General features: G+C 48.3%; 1 protein-coding gene across 4 annotated transcripts in view; it reads left to right on the top strand.

The window, feature by feature from the left end:
* LOC139240819 (rho guanine nucleotide exchange factor 25-like) overlaps positions 1-20,334 on the top strand; it is a 266,303-nt gene that overhangs the window by 107,504 nt on the left and 138,465 nt on the right. For 3 of the 4 annotated variants that reach the window (XM_070869302.1, XM_070869301.1, XM_070869298.1), the window contains exons 2-3: positions 7,321-7,592; positions 14,824-14,952. In XM_070869302.1, the coding sequence (XP_070725403.1) occupies positions 7,321-7,592; positions 14,824-14,952 (401 nt within the window). The remainder of the gene's footprint in view (positions 1-7,320; positions 7,593-14,823; positions 14,953-20,334) is intronic. The other variant, XM_070869299.1, reaches the window with a different exon arrangement.

The raw sequence follows: 20,334 nt of genomic DNA, 5'->3' as shown, positions 1-20,334 counted from the left end.
GTTTTGCGCATCTGCTAACTCCCACGCAATTGCACCGCCCACCCCACCCCCCCCCCCCACCCCCCGCCCCCGGCCAGGCGAGAAATCGTTTGCGTCCCGTTAGCGCCCTCTAGGGTGCTCACGAGAGGCAACAGCATAAGAACGTAAGAAATAGGAGCAGGAGTAGGCCATTTGGCCCCTCGAGCCTGCTCCACCATTCAATAAGATCATGGCTGATCTGATCATGGACTCAGCTCCACTTCCCCACCCGCTCCCCATAACCCTTTATTCCCTTATCGCTCAAAAATCTGTCTATCTCCGCCTTAAATATATTCAATGACCCAGCCTCCACAGCTCTCTGGGGCAGAGAATTCCATAGATTTACAACCCTCTGAGAGAAGAAATGTCTCCATCTCAGTTTTAAATGGGCGACCCCTTATTCTGAGACTATGTCCCCTAGTTTTAGTTTCCCCTGAGAGTGGAAATATCCTCTCTGCATCCAGCTTGTCGAGTCCCCGCAATTATCTTATATGTTTCGATAAGATCGCCTCTCATTCTTCTGAACTCCAATGAGTATAGGCCCAACTTACTCAACCTTTCCTCATAAATCAACCCCCTCATCTCCGGAATCAACTGAGTGAACCTTCTCTGAACAGCCTCCAATGCAAGTATATCCTTCCTTAAATACGGAGACCAAAACTGTGCCACTGTGCCAACTGCCACTAAGCAAATGAACAGGACCAGGCACAATTATTTATGTTATTTGTTCCTGGGATGTGGACGTTACTGGCAAGGGCCACATTTGTAGCACATCCTTTGAGAAGGTGGTGGTGAGCTTCCTTCTTGAACCGCTGCAGTCCGTTTGGTGCTGACTTTGTCGTGGCGGTTTTGGTACAACTGAGCGGCTCGCTGGGCCATTTCAGGGGGCAGTTGTGGGTCTGGGGCCACATATAGGCCAGACCGGGTAAGGACGGCAGATTTCCTTCCCTAAAGGACATTAGTGAACCACTTGGGTTTTTCCGACAATCCAGTAGCATGGGCCCGAAATCGATGAAAGCCTCCGCCCGCCCAAGGGCCGCCCACAGGGCCGCCGATGGCCGCCGAGGTAACTGACGGTTCTTTGGGTGTGGTTTTCATCACCAAGGTCCCTCGAAGGTCGGCAGGCGGCAAATGAGGAATTTACACCGCCAATCTGGGCGGCAGCCGGCGGGAGCTCTCATTCTCGGCGGCAGAGGCGCTTGCCACCCAAGTGCCGCGGAGGTACCTGACGCTTCTTTGGGCGGGGTTTTCATCACCAAGGTCACTTGATATGTATTTCCTGTCTATCCCGTTCCATTTCCAATGTAACACTTATTGATTCACTCAGATAAAACGCCAACAACAGAACAACATAAGAAATAGGAGCAGGAGTAGGCCACCTGGCCCCTCGAGCCTGCCCAGCCATTCAATAAGATCATGGCTGATCTGATCATGGACTCAGTTCCACTTCCCTGCCCGCTCCCCATAACCCCTTCTTCCCTTATCGTTCAAAAATCTGTCTATCTCTGTCTTAAATATATTCAATGACCCAGCCTCCACAGCTCTCTGGGGCAGAGAATTCCAACCCTCTGAGAGAAGAAATTCCTCATCTCAGTTTTAAACAACGCGGATTTCTCCCCCAGGAAGTCCTGGCACGGTCTGTGAATAGCTAATAATGCTCTTTAAAAAAAATACCAGTGTTTTAATCCCGCCCCTGTCATCGCTGACCTCCACTGGGTCCTAGTTCCCCGAAACCTCAAATTTGGAATTCTTCTCTTGTCTAATCCCTTTCATGGCCTCACCCTTCGCATTCTGCAGCCCCTTCCATCCCTGCAACCCTCCGAGAACGCTCCAGCCCTTTGACTCTGGCCTGTTACGCATCACCAACATTGGCGGCCGTGCCTTCAGTCTCCTGGGCCCCAAGCTCTGAAACTCCCTCCTCAAACCTCTCCGCCTCTCCACCTCTCTCTCCGACTTTAAGAACCTCCTTAAACCCACCTCTTTGACCAAGCTTTTACTCACAGCTCCCACTATCCCCTTCTTTGGTTCAGTGACCATTATACCTCATACCCCTGTAAAGCACCATGCGATATTTTTCTCCCTTAAAGGCATTGTATAAATGAACTGTTTGTTGTTGTATAGCTGAAAAAAAAATTGAGATATTTGTAAATCAAGTCACGCATGATTCGGTGAATTATTATTTTACATGCTTTAAGTGAAATGAGAATGTCTGTGGAACAGTAAAAAGCAAATGCATGATTATGTCTGAAACCCGGTTGTCATGAATTCTGAGCGGAAGAGTCGGAGTGAAGTAAAATCAAGTTGCCTTGCGCCAAGATGAAAATCTGGCCACGTGCACGAAAGCTGCCCTCTTGCCTCGGAAGGTCGTGAAGAAGAGCAGGGGAGTTCTCTCCGGTGTGTCAACTTTTTTGTCTAATAACACTCCTGTAAAGCACCTTGGGACGTTTGATTACATTAAAGGTGCTATATAAATACAGGTGGTTGTTGTTGTTATCCTGGCCAATACTTATCTCTCAACCAACAACACTAAAAAAAACACATGATCTGGTCATTATCACATTGCTGTCTGTGGGAGCTTGCTGTGAGCAAATTGGCTGCCCCATTTCCCACAATACAACAGTGACTACACTTCAAAAGTGCTTCATTGGCTGTAAAGCGCTTTGAGACGTCCGGTGGCCTTGAAAGGCGCTATATAAATGATCTGTCATGATCTTATTGGATGGCGGTGCAGGCTCGAAGGGCCAAATGGCCTACTCCTGCACCTATTTTCTATGTTTCTAAGTCTTTCTTTCTTTTCTTAATGCAAGTTTTTTCTTTGCTGTCTGGTTTACATTTGTTTTGAACATATGAACGAAAAAGACGACTGTCCAGCCCTAGCAGGGTGTAACTTCCATGTACCATCACCATCGTTCCCCCCACCCTGTCGTGGGATCTCCTAGGAGGGGGCGACAAACCAGAGAGAAACATTTGGTCAATTCATGAAAACACTCTGGGAAATCCCTCTCTGACCCCTCAAGGTAGCCAAGAAAGCTCCAGAAGACCACTTTGCATGGGTGACAACCCCCCCAATCACCCACCTGCTTCCCATATGTAGGGTTGGGTCAAACTCGCTGAGAAAAAAACTGATGGTCCGGTCAAAAAGTGGGCGGATTGTAACTCTAGGGATAACATGAGCTCATCATCATTATAGGCGGTCCCTCGAAGTGAGGATGACTTGCTTCCACGCCAAAAAGGGATGAGTTCACAGGTGTTTCAATGAAGGACCTGATATTCCAGGTCCTGAACTACATATTGCAGGGTGGAAGAAGACTGTGCGTGGATTTTTTTACGTGGGGTGACCGTTGCACCCCAGCCACCACACGGGCTTGACAGAGCTAGGTCTTGGTCCAGAGGCAAGGGTTAACCAAGACGACTGGAGACCAGCTCTGCTGCACAGACCTAGCGCGTACACATATCGCAGTGTGGGCTGGGCCCGTGCTGACCCTGGGCCCCTGACCCCGAACTCACGCCTCTCCTGGGCCCCGGTCACTTCCATCTACGGACTCTTGCCGCTCCTTCGCCCCTCCTGCTGTGCCTGCCCACACTGCAATCAGCGACCTGGCTTCACAGCCGTCACCCTCCTGCTGCAGCACGTGCTGCTCCCTGCAGTGGCCCCGGCCTGCTGATGTGCTAGAGATTGGTGGTAACACACAGGTGTGTGACAAGACCCATCGCCAGATTCCGTTGACCGTGTAGACCACAAGAATTCTCCAGAGGTTTCTCAAATTTTAGTGCCAGAAAACATACTCCCACCTGTCAAAATAAATGCATCTTAACTAATTTATCATTTTAATCCTGGATAATGGATGCCTCCAGCAGTGTTTAACCCATTTCAAACATTGGTTCATATGCCTGATTTGAACTGAAAGGCTCTTGTCATGCGAATACCAAGATATGTTGCACAGGGGACTGGCAGATTGTCGTGTGATCCCAGTCGCCCCCTCATTGTGACATCCAATTCTTTCTCAGATGATTCCAGGGTTCCTGTCTCCAGGAGTCCACTCCTTGTATTGATCACTCTTTGTGTGAAGAATTTCCTGATATCAGTCCGAAATTTACCTTTTACTGTTTGAACCTGGATTCAGCTGACTCGAATAACTGGTTCATAAATGTTAATCCGGGCTTCACTTTCCAGGCTGCCTCTGAGTTAAGCGGTTTAACCAGCTCTAATGAAACCTTTGAAATCATCAATTTTTTTATTACAGAGAATGTACAGCACAGAAACAGGCCATTGGGCCCAACAGGTCCGTGCCGGCGTTTATGCTCCACACCAGCCTCCTCCCACCCCTCTTCATCTCACCCCATCAACATATGCTTCTATTCTTTTCCCCCTCACGTGCTTTCACTGACTTATCTTTTTCATGCCATTTACTATTTTATATTCCTCCATAAGGCACCTCCTTTAAAGGGTAAAAAGTCTCTCCAGTCTTTCCTTATAGCTCAGCGATATACTTGTATTGGAGGCAGTTCAGGGAAGGTTCACTCGGTTGATTCCTGTGATGAAGGGGTTGTCTTATGAGGAAAGATTGAGTAGGTTGGGCCTGTACCCATTGGAGTTTAGAAGAATGAGAGGTGATCTTATCGAAAGGTATAAGATTCCGAGGGGGCTCGACAGGGTCGATGCAGAGAGGCTGTTTCCTCTCGAGGGGGAGTCTAGAACTAGGGGGTATCGTTTCAGAATAAGGGGTCACCCATTTAAAACGGAAGTGAGGAGGAATTTCTTCTCTCAGAGGGTCGTGAATCTTTGGAATTCTCTGCCTCAGAGAGCTGTGGAGGCTGGGTCATTGAATATATTTAAGGTTGACATAGACTGCTTTTTGAATGATAAGGGAGTCAAGGGTTATGGGGAGCGGGCAGGGAAGTGGAGCTGAGTCTATGATCAGTTCAACCATGATCTTATTGAATGGCGGAGCAGGCCTCGAGGGGCCAAATGGCCTACTCCTGCTCATATTTCTTATGTTCTTATGTAGATCCCTGGCATCAGTCACTTCCATCTTTGTGAGCACTCTAGATTCCCAGGATTTAACCTGTGGAAAAGAATGACTCTCAGGGAAGAAGGGCTGCCTTGCGATTAAGGTTTGGCATTTGGCTGCAATTCAAATGGTTGATATCTGAATACTCCAGATTTCTGAGCAACTGAAGCCTGAACCTGGATTCCGCTGCTTCAAATAACTGGTTCATAAATGTTAATCCAGGCTTCACTTTTCAGGCTGCCTCTGAATTAATTTCGGTCATAAGCGGTTTAACCAGCTATAATTAAACCTTTGAAATCGTAAATGTTTTTATTACATAGAATGTACGGCACAGAAACAGGCCATTGGGCCCAACAGGTCCGTGCCGGTGTTTATGCTCCACACCAGCCTCCTCCCACCCCTCTTCATCTCACCCCATCAACATATCCTTCTATTCCTTTCCCCCTCACATGTTTATCCAGCTTCCCCTTAAATGTATCGATACTATTCGCCTCAACCACTCCCTGTGGGAGCGACTTCCACATTCTCACCACTCTCTGGGTAAAGAAGTTTCTCCTGAATTCCCCATTGGATTTATTACTGACTATCTTATATTTATGGCCCCTAGTTCTGGTCTTGCCCGCAAGTGGGAGCATCTTCTCTGTGTCTACCCTATCAAACCCTTTCATCATTTTAAAGCCCTCTATCAGGTCACCCCTCAGCCTTCTTTTTTTTTTAGAGAAAAGAGCCCCCCGGCTTGTTCAATCTTTCCTGTTCTTGTAATGTATGCACCTGTGAGTATGCTCACAGGCCGAGGTTTTAGGTGGCAGGCGGACGAGAGGGCTGTGGCTGGCAAGGTGACCAGGGTCAGGGACCTGCTCGATAGCGGAGAAGCGGGCTGGATGGCGCCAGACGTGCTGGCACGGCGCCTATCCTGGGCCGACGTCCGCCGCGCGGCCGATGCCATCGAGTCGCTAAAAACAGTGCTGGGCCCTGACTCCATTAGGTGTGTCGAGGAGGTTCAAGCACATGGGGAAATCCCGTCCGAACTGACCCCCGTCCGGACGGAATTCCTCATCGGCGCCAAGCCCCGAAAACTCCCTCGGGAGCCGGCGCCTTACAACTTGAGCCTCCTCGGGGAAATCCCCTCCGTGCCTTTCAGTTCTGCGCGGAGGGGTTTCCTGTACGGGCTACTCCTGCACACTCTCCACCTTGCCATCCTCGTCTGCCATCCGGACACGCCATGGTGCACCATCTTGCCGACCGGAGGAGGCGGGGGTCCCCGATGGAGTGCACTCTAGGCGGGCGTCCTCCCACTATTTATTGGGGATTTGGCCTGGAGGGTGGTGCACGGAGCAGTCTCGTGCAATAAATTTTTAAGTCGGTTCACGGGCTCCCAGGCCGCCTGTAATTTCTGCGGTCTGGAAGAGTCCGTGTTCCATGTGTATTTGCGGTGTGTGAGGTTGCAGCCTCTCTTCCAATATTTGAAGGGGCTGCTGCTCAAATTCTGGTTGCACTTCAGTCCCACACTCCTGATCTTTGGGCACCCTGTGCGGAGGGGAGCGGGCAGGTCGGAAGGCTTCCTTGTAGGACTTCTCCTGGGCCTGGCCAAGGTTGCTATCAGCCGGTCCAGGCAGCGGGCGGTCGAGGGGGTCGTTCAGCCCGACTGCCTGCCTCTCTTCTGCGGTTACATCCGAGCCAGGGTATCCCTGGAGATGGAGCACACGGTGTCCACCGGTACGCTCACGGCCTTCCGCGAGAGGTGTGCGCCGGAGGGACTGGAGTGCATCATTACCCCTGGCAACCGAATGTTAATTTAATTTAAGTTTTAATGTAAAAAGTTAATTTGTTTAATTGTCGGTTTTAGTGCCCCCCCCCCTTTAATCAGGGGGCACTTGATTACTGTTTCTACAAAAATAGTTGTGGAGCTGTTGAGTTGGGAGTGGCTTAGCCAGTCACGTGATGTTCACAAGACTCAATAAAACCCCAACCAGTTGGGTTCGGGGGATCCACGATGGGGCAGGTGGTTGTGAGCCTGGTGGATGAACTGGTAACGTGTAGTGTGATTGTTAAACCTTTTGCTAATAAACCAACTAGTTCTTAATAGCAATGTGGTGCAATGAATTCTTAAGCAAACAACCCATGAAGCAAATACATTACAGTTATAACCTCTCAGTTCTGGTATCATTCAGTGACAACAGCTTTACTTTCAAAGGGTGAATTCCCGCGCAAGCAGAAAGGACAAGCCACATGTCACGTGTACAGGGGAGCAAACCGAGCACTGAGCCACTCTGTCTCTCTCTTCCCCCAGAATCGTATTCAGTGACGGGAAGTGACGGCAGCATCTCCACTTCGGTGGCCTCGATCCAGCCGCAGCCCTCCACCAGCTCGGCCCCCAGCTCGCCCAGCTCCAAGCGCTCGGTGAGCACGCTGAAGAAGTGGCTGACCAGCCCCGTCCGCAAGCTCAGCAGCGGCAAGGTCGACCGGCAGGTCAAGAAGTTGGAATGCAAGCCCAAGAAGGTGGAGCGAAGGAAGAGCATCGACCTGGGGATAGTCAACAAAGGAAGCGAAGCTCCAGAGGTGGTAAGGTCTCTTTTATTTTCCTGGAGTTATCCCGATGCTCGGCCATGACAAGCATCACGATGCAAACATAAACTTGTTTTTCAGATCCCAGTTGAACGATGTACAAACAGAGGCTGCCATTGCTGGCAGAGGTGATAAATATCTCTACTCGGTGAGGTCTATCGTAAACTTTCAGCTCTCCGAGTCGACTGTGTTATGATAATATGAATATATAACAGTACCAGCCGTGGCTCAGTGAGCAGCACATGCACCTCTGAGTCAGAAGGTTGTGGGTTCAAGTCCCACTCCGGGAACTTGAGCACATAAAACTAGGCTGATACTCCAGTGCAGTGCTGAGGGAGCGCTGCACTGTCGGAGGTGCCGTCTTTTGGATGAGACGTTAAACCGAGGCCCTGTCTGACCTCTCAGGTGAACGTAAAAGATCCCATGGCACTATTTCGAAGAAGAGCAGGGGTGTTATCCCCGGTGTCCTGGGCCAATATTTATCCCTCAATCAACATCACTGAAACAGATGATCTGGTCATTATCACGTTGCTGTTTGTGGGAGCTTGCTGTGCGCAAATTGGCTGCCGTGTTTCCTACATTACAACAGTGGCTACACTCCAAAAATACTTCATTGGCTGCAAAGCGCTTTGAGGCGTTCCCAGGCGTTCAGTGTGGGGCGTACGGGTCGGGCGGGAGTCAAAACTCTCACCGGTGTCGCAACCAGGAGCACTTCCGCGCGGTGCTGCTCCGCGCCAACGCAAAACCAGACCCGAGGATCCCCGCGGGGAGCTGGAGGCGGACCGCCCAGTCAGGGCACCTCACCGCCGTCATTGCCGTCGCTCCGGGGTGAAAAATAGCGTGGAGGTGCCGAAAATCCAGTCCATTGCCCTTTTAATGTTGTAAAGAACCTTTAAATGATAACGTCAGTAGCATGAGGCTGCGCTTTCAAGAACAAAAGGGAAGCTTATTTTTACACATCTCTATTACTCGCTGAGGCTGTGAGAACAGATCAAAGACCCAGGAGACTCACCAACTTTACTGGAGAGACTCGGTGTATCTGTGAAGCTGATTCACGCAGTGAAGTTATACAAAGGAATAGCTGTCTGACCATGTGTGTTATAGACTGCAAACCGGCCCGAAGCCTCCCAGTTGTTTTATTAACTGCTTGATCTCCACTTTGGTGGTTTCAACCTTTCAGAACTCCTTCAAGCTGCGCTATTGCCTCCGAATAGACAACCAACAATTAGTCTATGTGACGTGAGTCAAGGTAGATTTCTGCTGCTTTCCCCTCCCCTTCGAGGTGGTTTAGGGGTGGGAGGGGGTGGCTATAAATCCCATGACTAACGGTCTGACGAGGTGGTTAACGTGCCCCACCATGAACTGCAGGATTGGAGTCAACGTTCTCTGGAGACTTGAGCAGAGGAGCATCAATGTCTTGGTTCAGAAACCTAGTCCAATGCCCATCCTGGAGGTCACCCACAAGGTTAGAAAAGTAGGAAAGGAGGTTCGGTAAATCTAGAAGTGGTGAATAGGTGACACTAAACCTGAACTTTAAACGGCATCTTAGAATCATAGGGGTGGAAATTCAGTCAGTTGCCGCCTGTGTTTTCACCCCGGAGAGACGGTAATAGAGGCAGTAAACACTTGCGCCTGGGCAGCCAGCTTCTAGCGCCCTGCTGGGACATACCCATTATCCCCAGTCTCTGCCTCTTACCTCCGAACCAATTCCACAGCCATAATCAATAGGTTGCTTCCCCTCCAATTCCACACACTTTCATTTTTGTTAACAGTTTCTTGTGTGGAACCTTATCGAGTGCCTTCTGGAAGCCCATATAAATAACATCCAAAGCCATTCTCTTATCTACCACTTTAGTACCAGCTCATAAAAATCAACGAGGTTCGGTCGACATGACTTGCCCTTTATACATCCACGCTGGCTCTCCCTGATCGCCTCATATTTACGTAAGTGCTCAGTCATCCTGTCCCTAATAACAGATTCCACCACAACAGACAGACGTTAGCCTAATAGACCTAGAATTACCTTGTTTAACTAATGACGTGACATTGGTAATTTACCTGACAATTCCTGAATCAAGAGTTTTGGAAGATCATAACTGGAGCATCTGCAATTTGCTCACCTACTTCTTTTTAATATCTTGGGATGGAAACCATCAGGCCCTGGAGATTTGTCTATATTTAGGGGGAGAAATTCGGGGCGTTTGCACCTCCCATTCGCGCCCCACCCGGGGAGGCGCAAACGACTTTTCGGCCAGGCGCGGCGCCACTAACGACTCCCGCAAAATTGGTGATGACGTCAGCACCGTTGCGCAGCAACCCGCTTTCGTCCCGGAATGAAAATTTGGTAGCGCTCGGAAGCTGTGCCGGATGATGCTGGAGGCCGCTCGAGGGGTGAAATTTAATGGGGAGGTGGGGAATTTAAAAAAAAATGACTGACTTACCGGTCGCGGCCTGCTGCCTGTTGGATCGTGGGGTTCGTGCCACGATCATGCAACCCGGCTCTGCGCTTATGTACCAGGTTAATGCCACAGCACCCTGCTCCCTGGTGGTCCACGTAGGGACTTGTTTCTCCCCCGCAGAGTCGGTTGCTTGACCCGCCCCTTTAATGAACGGGAGGCCCCTGTCTACGCAGCAGCGCTACACGTCCCACCGCGTAGCGCTGCGCCCCCTCACTAAACCCTTCCGCCCAGCCCGCGCCCCACAGAGCAAATGGAGCACGTTATTTTACGTTCCACTTCCTCTCGGGGGTGGTAACCCGAATATAGGTCGCGGGGCGGGACTTCCGCCCGTGGCACAAGAACCCCCGCCTGACGGCTGTTACCCCCCCCCCCCCGCCACAAACGGGGCACTGCGCAAGTTCCCCCCCCCACTTTCGTCTCATTATTTTCTCCATTACCATTTTTTTTACTTAGATTAAACCTAGTGAATTCCTCTGCTTGAATTAGTTTTAGTTTTCCTCGTATCTCTGGTACTTTATCCTCTTCCTCGAATGTGAAGACCGATTAAAAGTATTTATCAAGTCAGCCATCTCCTGATTGACAATTACAATTCGACCTGCGTCTGTCTTTAAGGGACGCACACGACCTTTGGCCACCCTCTTACTGTGAGGTAGTCACTGATTTGTGATTATTATGTTGCATCATGTTACTGTGACATAGTCATTGCCACGCATATATTATAATATATCATGTTACAGTAACGGAGTGACTCCTGCCAATGAACAGAAAGCTACCGGAAGCATCCCATGCATAACAAATTTAGCTCCTTTAAAATATGTAAATTTATTTTTCAAAATTTTTGTTTTAAATTCCATTTTGATTATGATTATGTTCACCACGACAGACAGAGGATCTGAGACGTGTTGAAGCACATCACTAATAAAGTCTCATTAATGTTACTGTGGTTGGGTTAGTTTAACTTTGTTTCATTAATGTTACTGTAGTTTGATTAATGTCACTGTGGTTGGGTCTACTCGGAACTCCTACACGGCAAGCGAGCACAAGGTGGGCAGAGGAAACGTTACAGAGACACCCTCAAAGCCTCCCTGATAAAGTGCAACATCCCCACTGACACCTGGGAGTCCCTGGCCAAAGACCGCCCTAAGTGGAGGAAGAGCATCCGGGAGGGCGCTGAGCACCTCGAGTCTCATCGCCGAGAGCATGCAGAAACCAAGCGCAGGCAGCGGAAAGAGCGTGCGGCAAACCAGTCCCACCCTCCCTTTCCCTCAACCACTGTCTGTCCCACCTGTGACAGGGACTGTGGTTCTCGTATTGGACTGTTCAGCCATCTCAGGGCTCGTTTTTAGAGTGGAAGCAAGTCTTCCTTGATTCCGAGGGACTGGCTATGATGATGACTGTGGTTGGGTTAATGTTACTGGTGACTTTTCCAGTTTAAGAACCGCTGTCTTGTAGGACAAACAACAACTTTAAAAAATAAACTCAGAGTTCGAATTTTATTTAAAATTAATGATTCTAACAGAATTCTCTAAATCCGCTACTTTGTTCCTCATTTTGGGAAGTTTGTTTGACAACAAACAAAAATAATGCACTGAACTGCGCACAACTTCCGGGTCGTTGGCAGCAGTCGCGTCCTTGTAATACAGGCCCAGAAATCCCACTCGGCTGCTTCCCGCGGGCGATCGAGTAAAAAACTTTAAAAAGACGCACACTTACCTTAAGCTGCTGCGCCCACGCGAGGTCCCGGTCCTGAGGCCACTGACTGCGTCGCAGTGCGTGCACGTCAGGACGTGCGCAAGGCTGGAGCTGCAGTCACATGGCTCTGGGCAGCCAATCAGGTCAAGTATGTTCTCCGTAAGTTGGAGTTCCCATTATTATGAATGAGAAACCCCCCCAAACACACAAAACACTAATAAAAAATAGAAAAAAAACCCACATATTTTTATTAATTTAAATTAAAGTTAAAAAATATATATTTTCTCGATTTTTAAAAACATTTTTAATTATGGTTTAAAATAAACTTACCGTAGTGGGGAGGGTTTTTAACAATAAAATGTGTTTTTATAATTTTATGTTAAAATGTTAGTGTGTATTTTAAAACTCTTACGCCTATAACAATAGGCTATGCACCTGCTTTTATCAGGCACAAGAGTTTTCAGGACATCCGCTGTGCAAGAGATGGGTAAATACCGCAATCTTGCCCATGCAAATGTCCTGGCTCCCGAGATACAGAAGATCTGTCAAGCTGGAGCTTGAGAAAAGCCGGTTTTCTGCGCATGCGCATTGTGCACCGAAAACCGGCTTTTGCGATGCCTTCCCGGGTCCATACACACTCCGTACGGACGCGGGAGGCCGGAATTTCTGCCCCATTGTCACTGACCTGTGAATATTATAACACATCATGCTATAGTAATATAGTCACTGACCTGTGAATATTGTAATCCACCATGTTACTGGGAGAAGCTGTCAACTCGTACCGACAGTCGCAGAGCAAACCTTCGAACACATCTGAGAAGAAACTCCCCACCCCCAACACTTTTCCGAGGGTCGGGCATTATGCACCTGTCCAGCGGGCACCTGTGCCAGTCGCGGTGCAGCTGGTTTGCCCACCAAACTGGCGGGGTTGGGGGCGGGTGGGTAGTGGGGTCACAGCGGCAGCGAGATTTTCAATAAATCCAGTGGGCACCCACTCCGATATCGGCACATGTTGGGGAGCTACTAGAGGGGGAGACACATGCTCAACAGCCACATGATGTGGCGGCTGGCAAGGCTGGCTAAAAAGCACTGGTGACCTTTGGCGCAGCCCCCTTTAATAGAAGGCCGATTTCAATCCTGTAGGATTTCATTACCTAGGGTTTCCAGGTCATGACACCAACCTGGAAACCCCTTTGGGCCCCATATCCCTCCCTACATAGTACGATATGGATGGAAGTACCTTGTAGTGTCCAATATGATCGGAACAAAAAAAGACTTGCATTTCTATAGCGCCTTTCACGACCTCAGGACATTCCGAAGTGCTTTACAACCAATGAAGTACTTTTGAAGTGTAGTCACTGTTGTAATGTACGAAATGCGGCAGCCAACTTGCGCACAGCAAGCTCCCACAAGCAGCAATGTGATAATGACCAGATAATCTGTTTTAGTGATGTTGATTGAGGGATAAATATTGACCCCAGGACACCGGGGATAACTCCCCTGCTCTTCTTCGAAATAGTGCCATGGGATCTTTTACGTCCACCTGAGAGAACAGACTTGGTTTAATTGCTCATTATTAGACAGAGGCAGAGGAGGCAGGAATAGCGGGAAAATCCAGCTTCTTTCAACATCAAGCATCCACAGGGTGGATGGAACTGCTACCAACCCGCCCATCCCAAAATTCCAGCAAGTATTATTCGGTCACGTTCCCTGTCCCGCCATTCACTGTCCACTGGACTTCCGCTCCAGGAATGCCACTGGCCCCAAGGAAATTCAGGACTAGGATCTTTGCAGCAAGCAATTCCTCAGTCTGGGCTGGATTCACCCACATCCCAAAGATAACTGTGCAAATCCATTGTACCAGCCAGTCCTCCAGCATGCATTACAGTGTTAATAATATGGCTGCATATAGTAATGGCGCAGGTCCCAGTCAGAATGGCGATGATTGGCTAATTTCCCTGTCAATCACGCCTGGAGACCGCACTGCTGGAAATGATTGGGATTGATTTAACGCGCTGAATTTGTATTATTTAACGATCCTCCACGCACTCCTGGAGAAATCACCCTGCTTTTATCGGGAGACTTTGCTGTCGTTTCGGTCGTGATTTCGATTTTGCTGTAGTTCATAGAGACTCTTTTAAATACTCTGTTGTTTGTGCATTGTTTAAATAGTCCGCAGTTTTCTGAGTAAATAGACTCTGCTGTACAATAGACTGTTGGTTGTGAGTCCTGCTGTAAGTCCCACCCCGCCTCAAACTCACTGGCTGACACAGTGGTGCCAATACTCACTTCGTAATAATATACAGTGCAGAGCTGATTGAATGGTCCATCAAGGTCCAGGTCGGTGATTGGAGCGTGGGCAGATACAGTGGGAGACTGTGAAGGGACATGATCGGGGCCCAGGGGAGGCGTGAGTTCGGGGCCAGGGGCCCAGGGACAGCACGGGCCCAGCCCACACTGCGATATGTGCGCGCACTAGGTCTGTGCAGCAGAGCAAGTCTCCAGTCGTCCTGGTTAACCCTTGCCACTGGACCAAGACCTCGCTCTGTCAAGCCCGTGTGGTGGCTGGTGTGCAACGGCCACCCCACGTTAAAAAAAAACGCACGGGCACCTTCCACCCTTCAGGATGTAGTTCGGGATCTGGAATATTAGGTCCTTCATTGAAACGCCTGTGAACTCATCCTTTTTTGGCGTGGAAGCAAGTTGAGGGACCGCCTATGACGGTGATGATGATTGAATGGTTTCTTGGTTTTTTTTTCTTGGCAGTCGGGATCACGGCAGATGTTGGCTGTGTGCCACATTTAACTGTAATACAATCAAGTGCACACTTAATGATTGTGCAAAGCAATCGGTACAAGGACTGCTTCCACAATCCTATACTTCGACCATGGAGAAGCACTGGAAGGGAGTGCATCATGGGAAATTGCGGGCATGTAGCCTGTGATTTCATGTGCGCTGATTTTAACATGCTCCTGTGAATTTTCCCGGTATGCTGCCCACTGGGATCTTGGAATCAGCCCTATATTATTCAAAATTGAAGTGATCAAGTGGTTATTGTCCATTGTTGTTCTTGACAGAAGGGATGGAAGGATGGCTCACTAGGCCGCAGGTTATCCAGAGATGAACGGCCAGCAGACGTAATTCCAGAGTCACCTTTGGTTCTTACCGACGCCCTGCAGAAGGAGGGGAAAGAACAGGATACTGCAGTAAGTCTTTGATGTAATCAGCTCCTTGTCTTGGCCAATAGTGTGGCTTGGTTTGCACTGTTGAATATCCACGCAATCAGTGGTGGACAATAAGTTTCAAACATGTCAATGAATGATATATTGCTCTTGTAGTATCTTGAGCTGGATTTTCGGCTTTGATGATTTTGGGGCGGTAATGGCGGCGGGGCGGTAAAGTTAGCGCCCGGGAACAGTTTGCGCTTCAGTCATTAAAATTGGGCAGCTGGGCCCTGGGTCAGGGGGCGCAGCGTTAAGGGAGGCGTTCGGGTGGGAAACTCCCGAGCAAAAGGGCCGGGCCAGGAGCACTCCGAGAGATGCCCTGGGGTGGGAAAAAAAAACCCACAACAACATACCCAATATATTGCCCACACCACCACAACACAAATCGCAAAATAAATTAAAAGAACAAACGATCACACTTACCTCAGGAGTCCATTACTTACCTCTCTGCTGTCGGTATTGTCACCCCGCCCGATTTCCCAGGCGATCGCTGCAGGGCGGACGGGTCGGGCGGGAGTCAAAACTCGCGCCGGTGTCACAACCAGGGGGCGTTGCACACCGGGCGCGGCTCTTCCGGGCGGTGCTGGTCCGCGCCGCCGCTAAACCGGACCCGAGGATCGCCGCGGGGCGCTGGAGGCTGACTGCCCGCCCAGAACACCTCACCGCCATCACTCCAGGGCGAAAAGCAGAGCGCAAAGGAGCCGGAAAATCCGCCCCGAGACCACACAGAATACTATGGGAAAAATCCATCCAATAAGGTGCATCAGAAACAAAACAAAGTGTGCCAGTTAACTACTGAAAATGTCACCACATGTTTTAGTACTGAACAATTGCTTAGGGGTGTAGAGGTCCAAGGAGTTTAAGTGGTACTTTATAAAACATCGACAAGACTGCGCTTTGAGTACTGCGTTGTCCGGCAGTATTACTAAAGGACTCAAGCAAAAGCCAATCAGACTGAGCTAAAGTCATTCTCACTGGGGAAAAAAGAGTTATGGAGAGACAATGACCCAGGTCTATAAGGGTATGAGAGACAATGATCCAGGTCCAGAAGGGAATGAGAGACAATGATCCAGGTCTATAAGGGTATGAGAGACAATGATCCAGGTCTATAAGGGTATGAGAAACAATGATCCAGTTCTATATGGGAATGAGAGACAATGATCCTGGTCTATAAGGGTATGAGAGACAATGATCCAGGTCTATAAGTGTATGGGAGACAATGATCCAGGTCAAAAAGTGTATGAGAGACAATGATCCAGGTCTATAAGAACATAAGAACATAAGAATTAGGAACAGGAGTAGGCCATCTAGCCCCTCGAGCCTGCTCCGCCATTCAACAAGATCATGGCTGATCTGGCCGTGGACTCAGCTCCACTTACCCGCCCGCTCCCCGTAACCCTGAATTCCCTTATTGGTTAAAAATCTATCTATCTGTGACTTGAATACATTCAATGAGCTAGCCTCAACTGCTTCCTTGGGCAGAGAATTCCACAGATTCACAACCCTCTGGGAGAAGAAATTCCTGCTCAACTCGGTTTTAAATTGGCTCCCCCGTATTTTGAGGCTGTGCCCCCTAGTTCTAGTCTCCCCGACCAGTGGAAACAACCTCTCTGCCTCTATCTTGTCTATCCCTTTCATGATTTTAAATGTTTCTATAAGATCACCCCTCATCCTTCTGAACTCCAACGAGTAAAGACCCAGTCTACTCAATCTATCATCATAAGTTAACCCTCTCATCTCCGGAATCAGCCGAGTGAATCGTCTCTGTACCCCCTCCAAAGCTAGTATATCCTTCCTTAAGTAAGGTGACCAAAACTGCATGCAGTACTCCAGGTGCGGCCTCACTAATACCCTATACAGTTGCAGAAGGACCTCCCTGCTTTTATACTCCATCCCTCTCGCAATGAAGGCCAACATTCCATTCGCCTTCCTGATTACCTGCTGCACCTGCAAACTAACTTTTTGGGATTCATGCACAAGGACCCCCAGGTCCCTCTGCACCTCAGCATGGTGTAATTTCTCCCCATTCAAATAATATTCCCCTTTACTGTTTTTTTCCCCAAGGTGGATGACCTCACACTTTCCAACATTGTATTCCATCTGCCAAACCTTAGCTCATTCGCTTAACCGATCTCAATCTCTTTGCAGCCTTTCTGTGTCCTCTACACAACCCGCTTTCCCACTAATCTTTGTGTCATCTGCAAATTTTGTTACACTACACTCTGTCCCCTCTTCCAGGTCATCTATGTATATTGTAAACAGTTGTGGTCCCAGCACCGATCCCTGTGGCACACCACTAACCACCGATTTCCAACCCGAAAAGGACCCATTTATCCCAACTCTCTGCTTTCTGTTAGCCAGCCAATTCTCTATCCATGCTAATATATTTCCTCTGACTCCGCGTACCTTTATCTTCTGCAGTAACCTTTTGTGTGGCACCTTATCGAATGCCTTTTGAAAATCTAAATACACCACATCCATCGGTACACCTCTATCCACCATGCTCGTTATATCCTCAAAGAATTCCAGTAAATTAGTTTAACATGATTTCCCCTTTATGAATCCATGCTGCGTCTGCTTGATTGCACTATTCCTATCCAGATGTCCCGCTATTTCTTCCTTAATGATAGCTTCAAGCATTTTCCCCACTACAGATGTTAAACTAACCGTTTAGGGTTATGAGAGACAATGATCCAGATCTATAAGTGTATGGGAGACAATGATCCAGGTCTATAAGGGTATGTGAGACAATGATCCAGGTCTATAAGGGTATGTGAGACAATGATCCAGGTCTATAAGGATATGAGAGACAATGATCCAGGTTTATAAGTGTTTGGGAGACAATGATCCAGGTCTATAAGGGTATGGGAGACAATGATCCAGGTCTATAAGGATATGGGAGACAATGATCCAGGTCAAGAAGGGTATGGGAGACAATGATCCAGGTCTATAAGGGTATGAGAGACAATGATCCAGGTCTATAAGTGTATGAGAGACAATGATCCAGGTCTATAAGTGTATGAGAGACAATGATCCAGGTCTATAAGGGTATGAGACACAATAATCCAGGTCTATAAGGGTCTGAGAGATAATAATCCACGGCTATAAGTGTATGAGAGACAATGATCCAGGTCTATAAGTGTATGGGAGACAATAATCCAGGTTTATAAGTGTATGAGAGACAATGATCCAGGTCTATAAGGGTATGAGAGACAATGATCCAGGTCTATAAGGATATGAGAGACAATGATCCAGGTCTATAAGGGTATGAGAGACAATGATCCAGGTCTATAAGGATATGAGAGACAATGATCCAGGTCTGTAAGCGTATGTGAGACAATGATCCAGGTCTATAAGTGTATGTGAGACAATGATCCAGGTCTATAAGGGTATGGGAGACAATTATCCAGGTCTATAAGTGTATGACGGTGTATCAGTGAGTGCACCAAAAGGTTGACAGTTCTCCTTTATAACAAATCAACGGAAGACAAAAGCAGCCGAGGCAATGAAGCACTGAGCAAGGAAGTGAAGTTGACCAAGAGAGCGCAAGTGAGAGATCAGAAGAGACCGAGAGATTAAAAGTGATGAAGGGAGTGCAGTTGATGAGGGAATTGAAACTGACCAAGAAACTGTAACTGAGTATGAGAGTGAAACTGTCACTGGCGTGAAACCAACTAAGTGACTTGTGGCTGGATTTTCGGTTGTCTAACGCCTCAGTTAGCGCCCGGGGGTGCGTTAATGGGAGTGTAAGAGGTTACCGACCGGGAGTGCAGCGTTTAGTGCCCCGATGGAAAATTCATTAGAGGCTCACCGGGGGCACAAACCATTAGTGCCCGGCTGCTGACGATCGCTCCGATCCTGATGTATTCCTGGTGCAACGCCGGTTGGTAAATTCGCCTCATTGAGCGCCCACCGATAACAACGTCTGGAAAAACAGTGGGTCCAGGCTTGCAGGGTCGTTAACTGGTGGCTATTTAACGGGATGAGGAAGCACTTCCCTGGGAGGTCACAGTCAGTGCAACGTTTACACACAGCGCGGTGCGTGAGCCTCCCAGTTTACAGCGGCAGACAGACATAACAGCACAGCTTGAGAACAAGTGGTTTTGAAAACTTTAATGGGTGCGTTACGATGCTGCGCCTTTAAGACTCGACTTTTCCCGGGATCTGATTCGGAGTTCCACACATGCACAATGGGCCGGCAAAATGTACCGACCAAACTTTCGTTATCGTCCCCCCACCAGCTCTGGTGTGCAACGGCTGAGTTAGTGCCCCTGTCCGCTCTCGGACCGATTCTGACGAATTTCTGGGCGGGAGGCGCAAACTTTTTCAAGACGCTAAAATTACCGCTCCGCCTGGATTAACGCCCGAAATGAGGCCCGACCGAATTTCCAGAGTACCTTACAGAGTGATAAATCAACTGAGGATGTGAGAAGCCTCGCTTTGTCCAGTTTAGTGCCAGACTCTGCTACGAGAGAAAGGAATAAAACCCACCCTAGTTAACATGGATACATAAAATCATAGAAAATAGGTGCAGGAGTAGGCCATTTGGTCCTTTGAGCCTGCACCACCATTCAATATGATCATGGCTGATCATTCCCTCAGTCCCACTTTCCTGCATTTCACAGCATTGACAGTCTTAATAATTTAGTATTCATTTCCAAATTTTATATATATGCCCACAAGATCTCTGAGCATGGATTTATTTTTTTAACAGCAAGATTGAAGCTTTTCATTTGCAATCAGAGGTACTATTATTTTCTTTACATCGAATGTACAGCACAGAAACAGGCCATTGGGCCCAACAGGTCCGTGCCGGTGTTTATGCTCCACACCAGCCCCCTCCCACCCCTCGTCATCTCACCCCATCAACATATCCTTCTATTCCTTTCTCCCTCATGTTTATCCAGCTTCCCCTTAAATGCATCGATACTGTTTCCCTCAACCACTCCACATTCTATCTAACCTCTGATTATTCTGATTGCTCTCTGTACATTCGCATCATGAGCTCATGTCAAGAATAAAAATACGTATCCTTTTGTCCTTTTTCAGTCTGAACAAGGCAGTTGAGAGTGTGTATTCAATGCAGCTTGAGAGCTCATTTCGTCCGTCATTGTATGTTTTGACATGGGCTTAAGGGGTGTTCAATTTCAAAGAGTAATATTGGCTGGCGAGGTGTCATTTTCTCCGGAAATGAGTGCAGGTTCTGACTATCATAAGCAGGTTGACCTTCATTAGAAGGGATTTGAGCAATTCTGTGATGTAATTTTCCAAATGTCAGATCATTCAATAAACTTTACACTGAGAAAGACACAGTAAATGAAACGTGGCAAAACAGAGGCATTAGAAGAGATGAGAAATTCAATT

The sequence above is a fragment of the Pristiophorus japonicus genome, chromosome X, assembly GCF_044704955.1.
Source record: "Pristiophorus japonicus isolate sPriJap1 chromosome X, sPriJap1.hap1, whole genome shotgun sequence".
Classification (NCBI taxonomy): domain Eukaryota; kingdom Metazoa; phylum Chordata; class Chondrichthyes; family Pristiophoridae; genus Pristiophorus; species Pristiophorus japonicus.
Note: the sequence above shows the minus strand (reverse complement) of the source record. Positions and strands in the feature narration are given on the sequence as shown.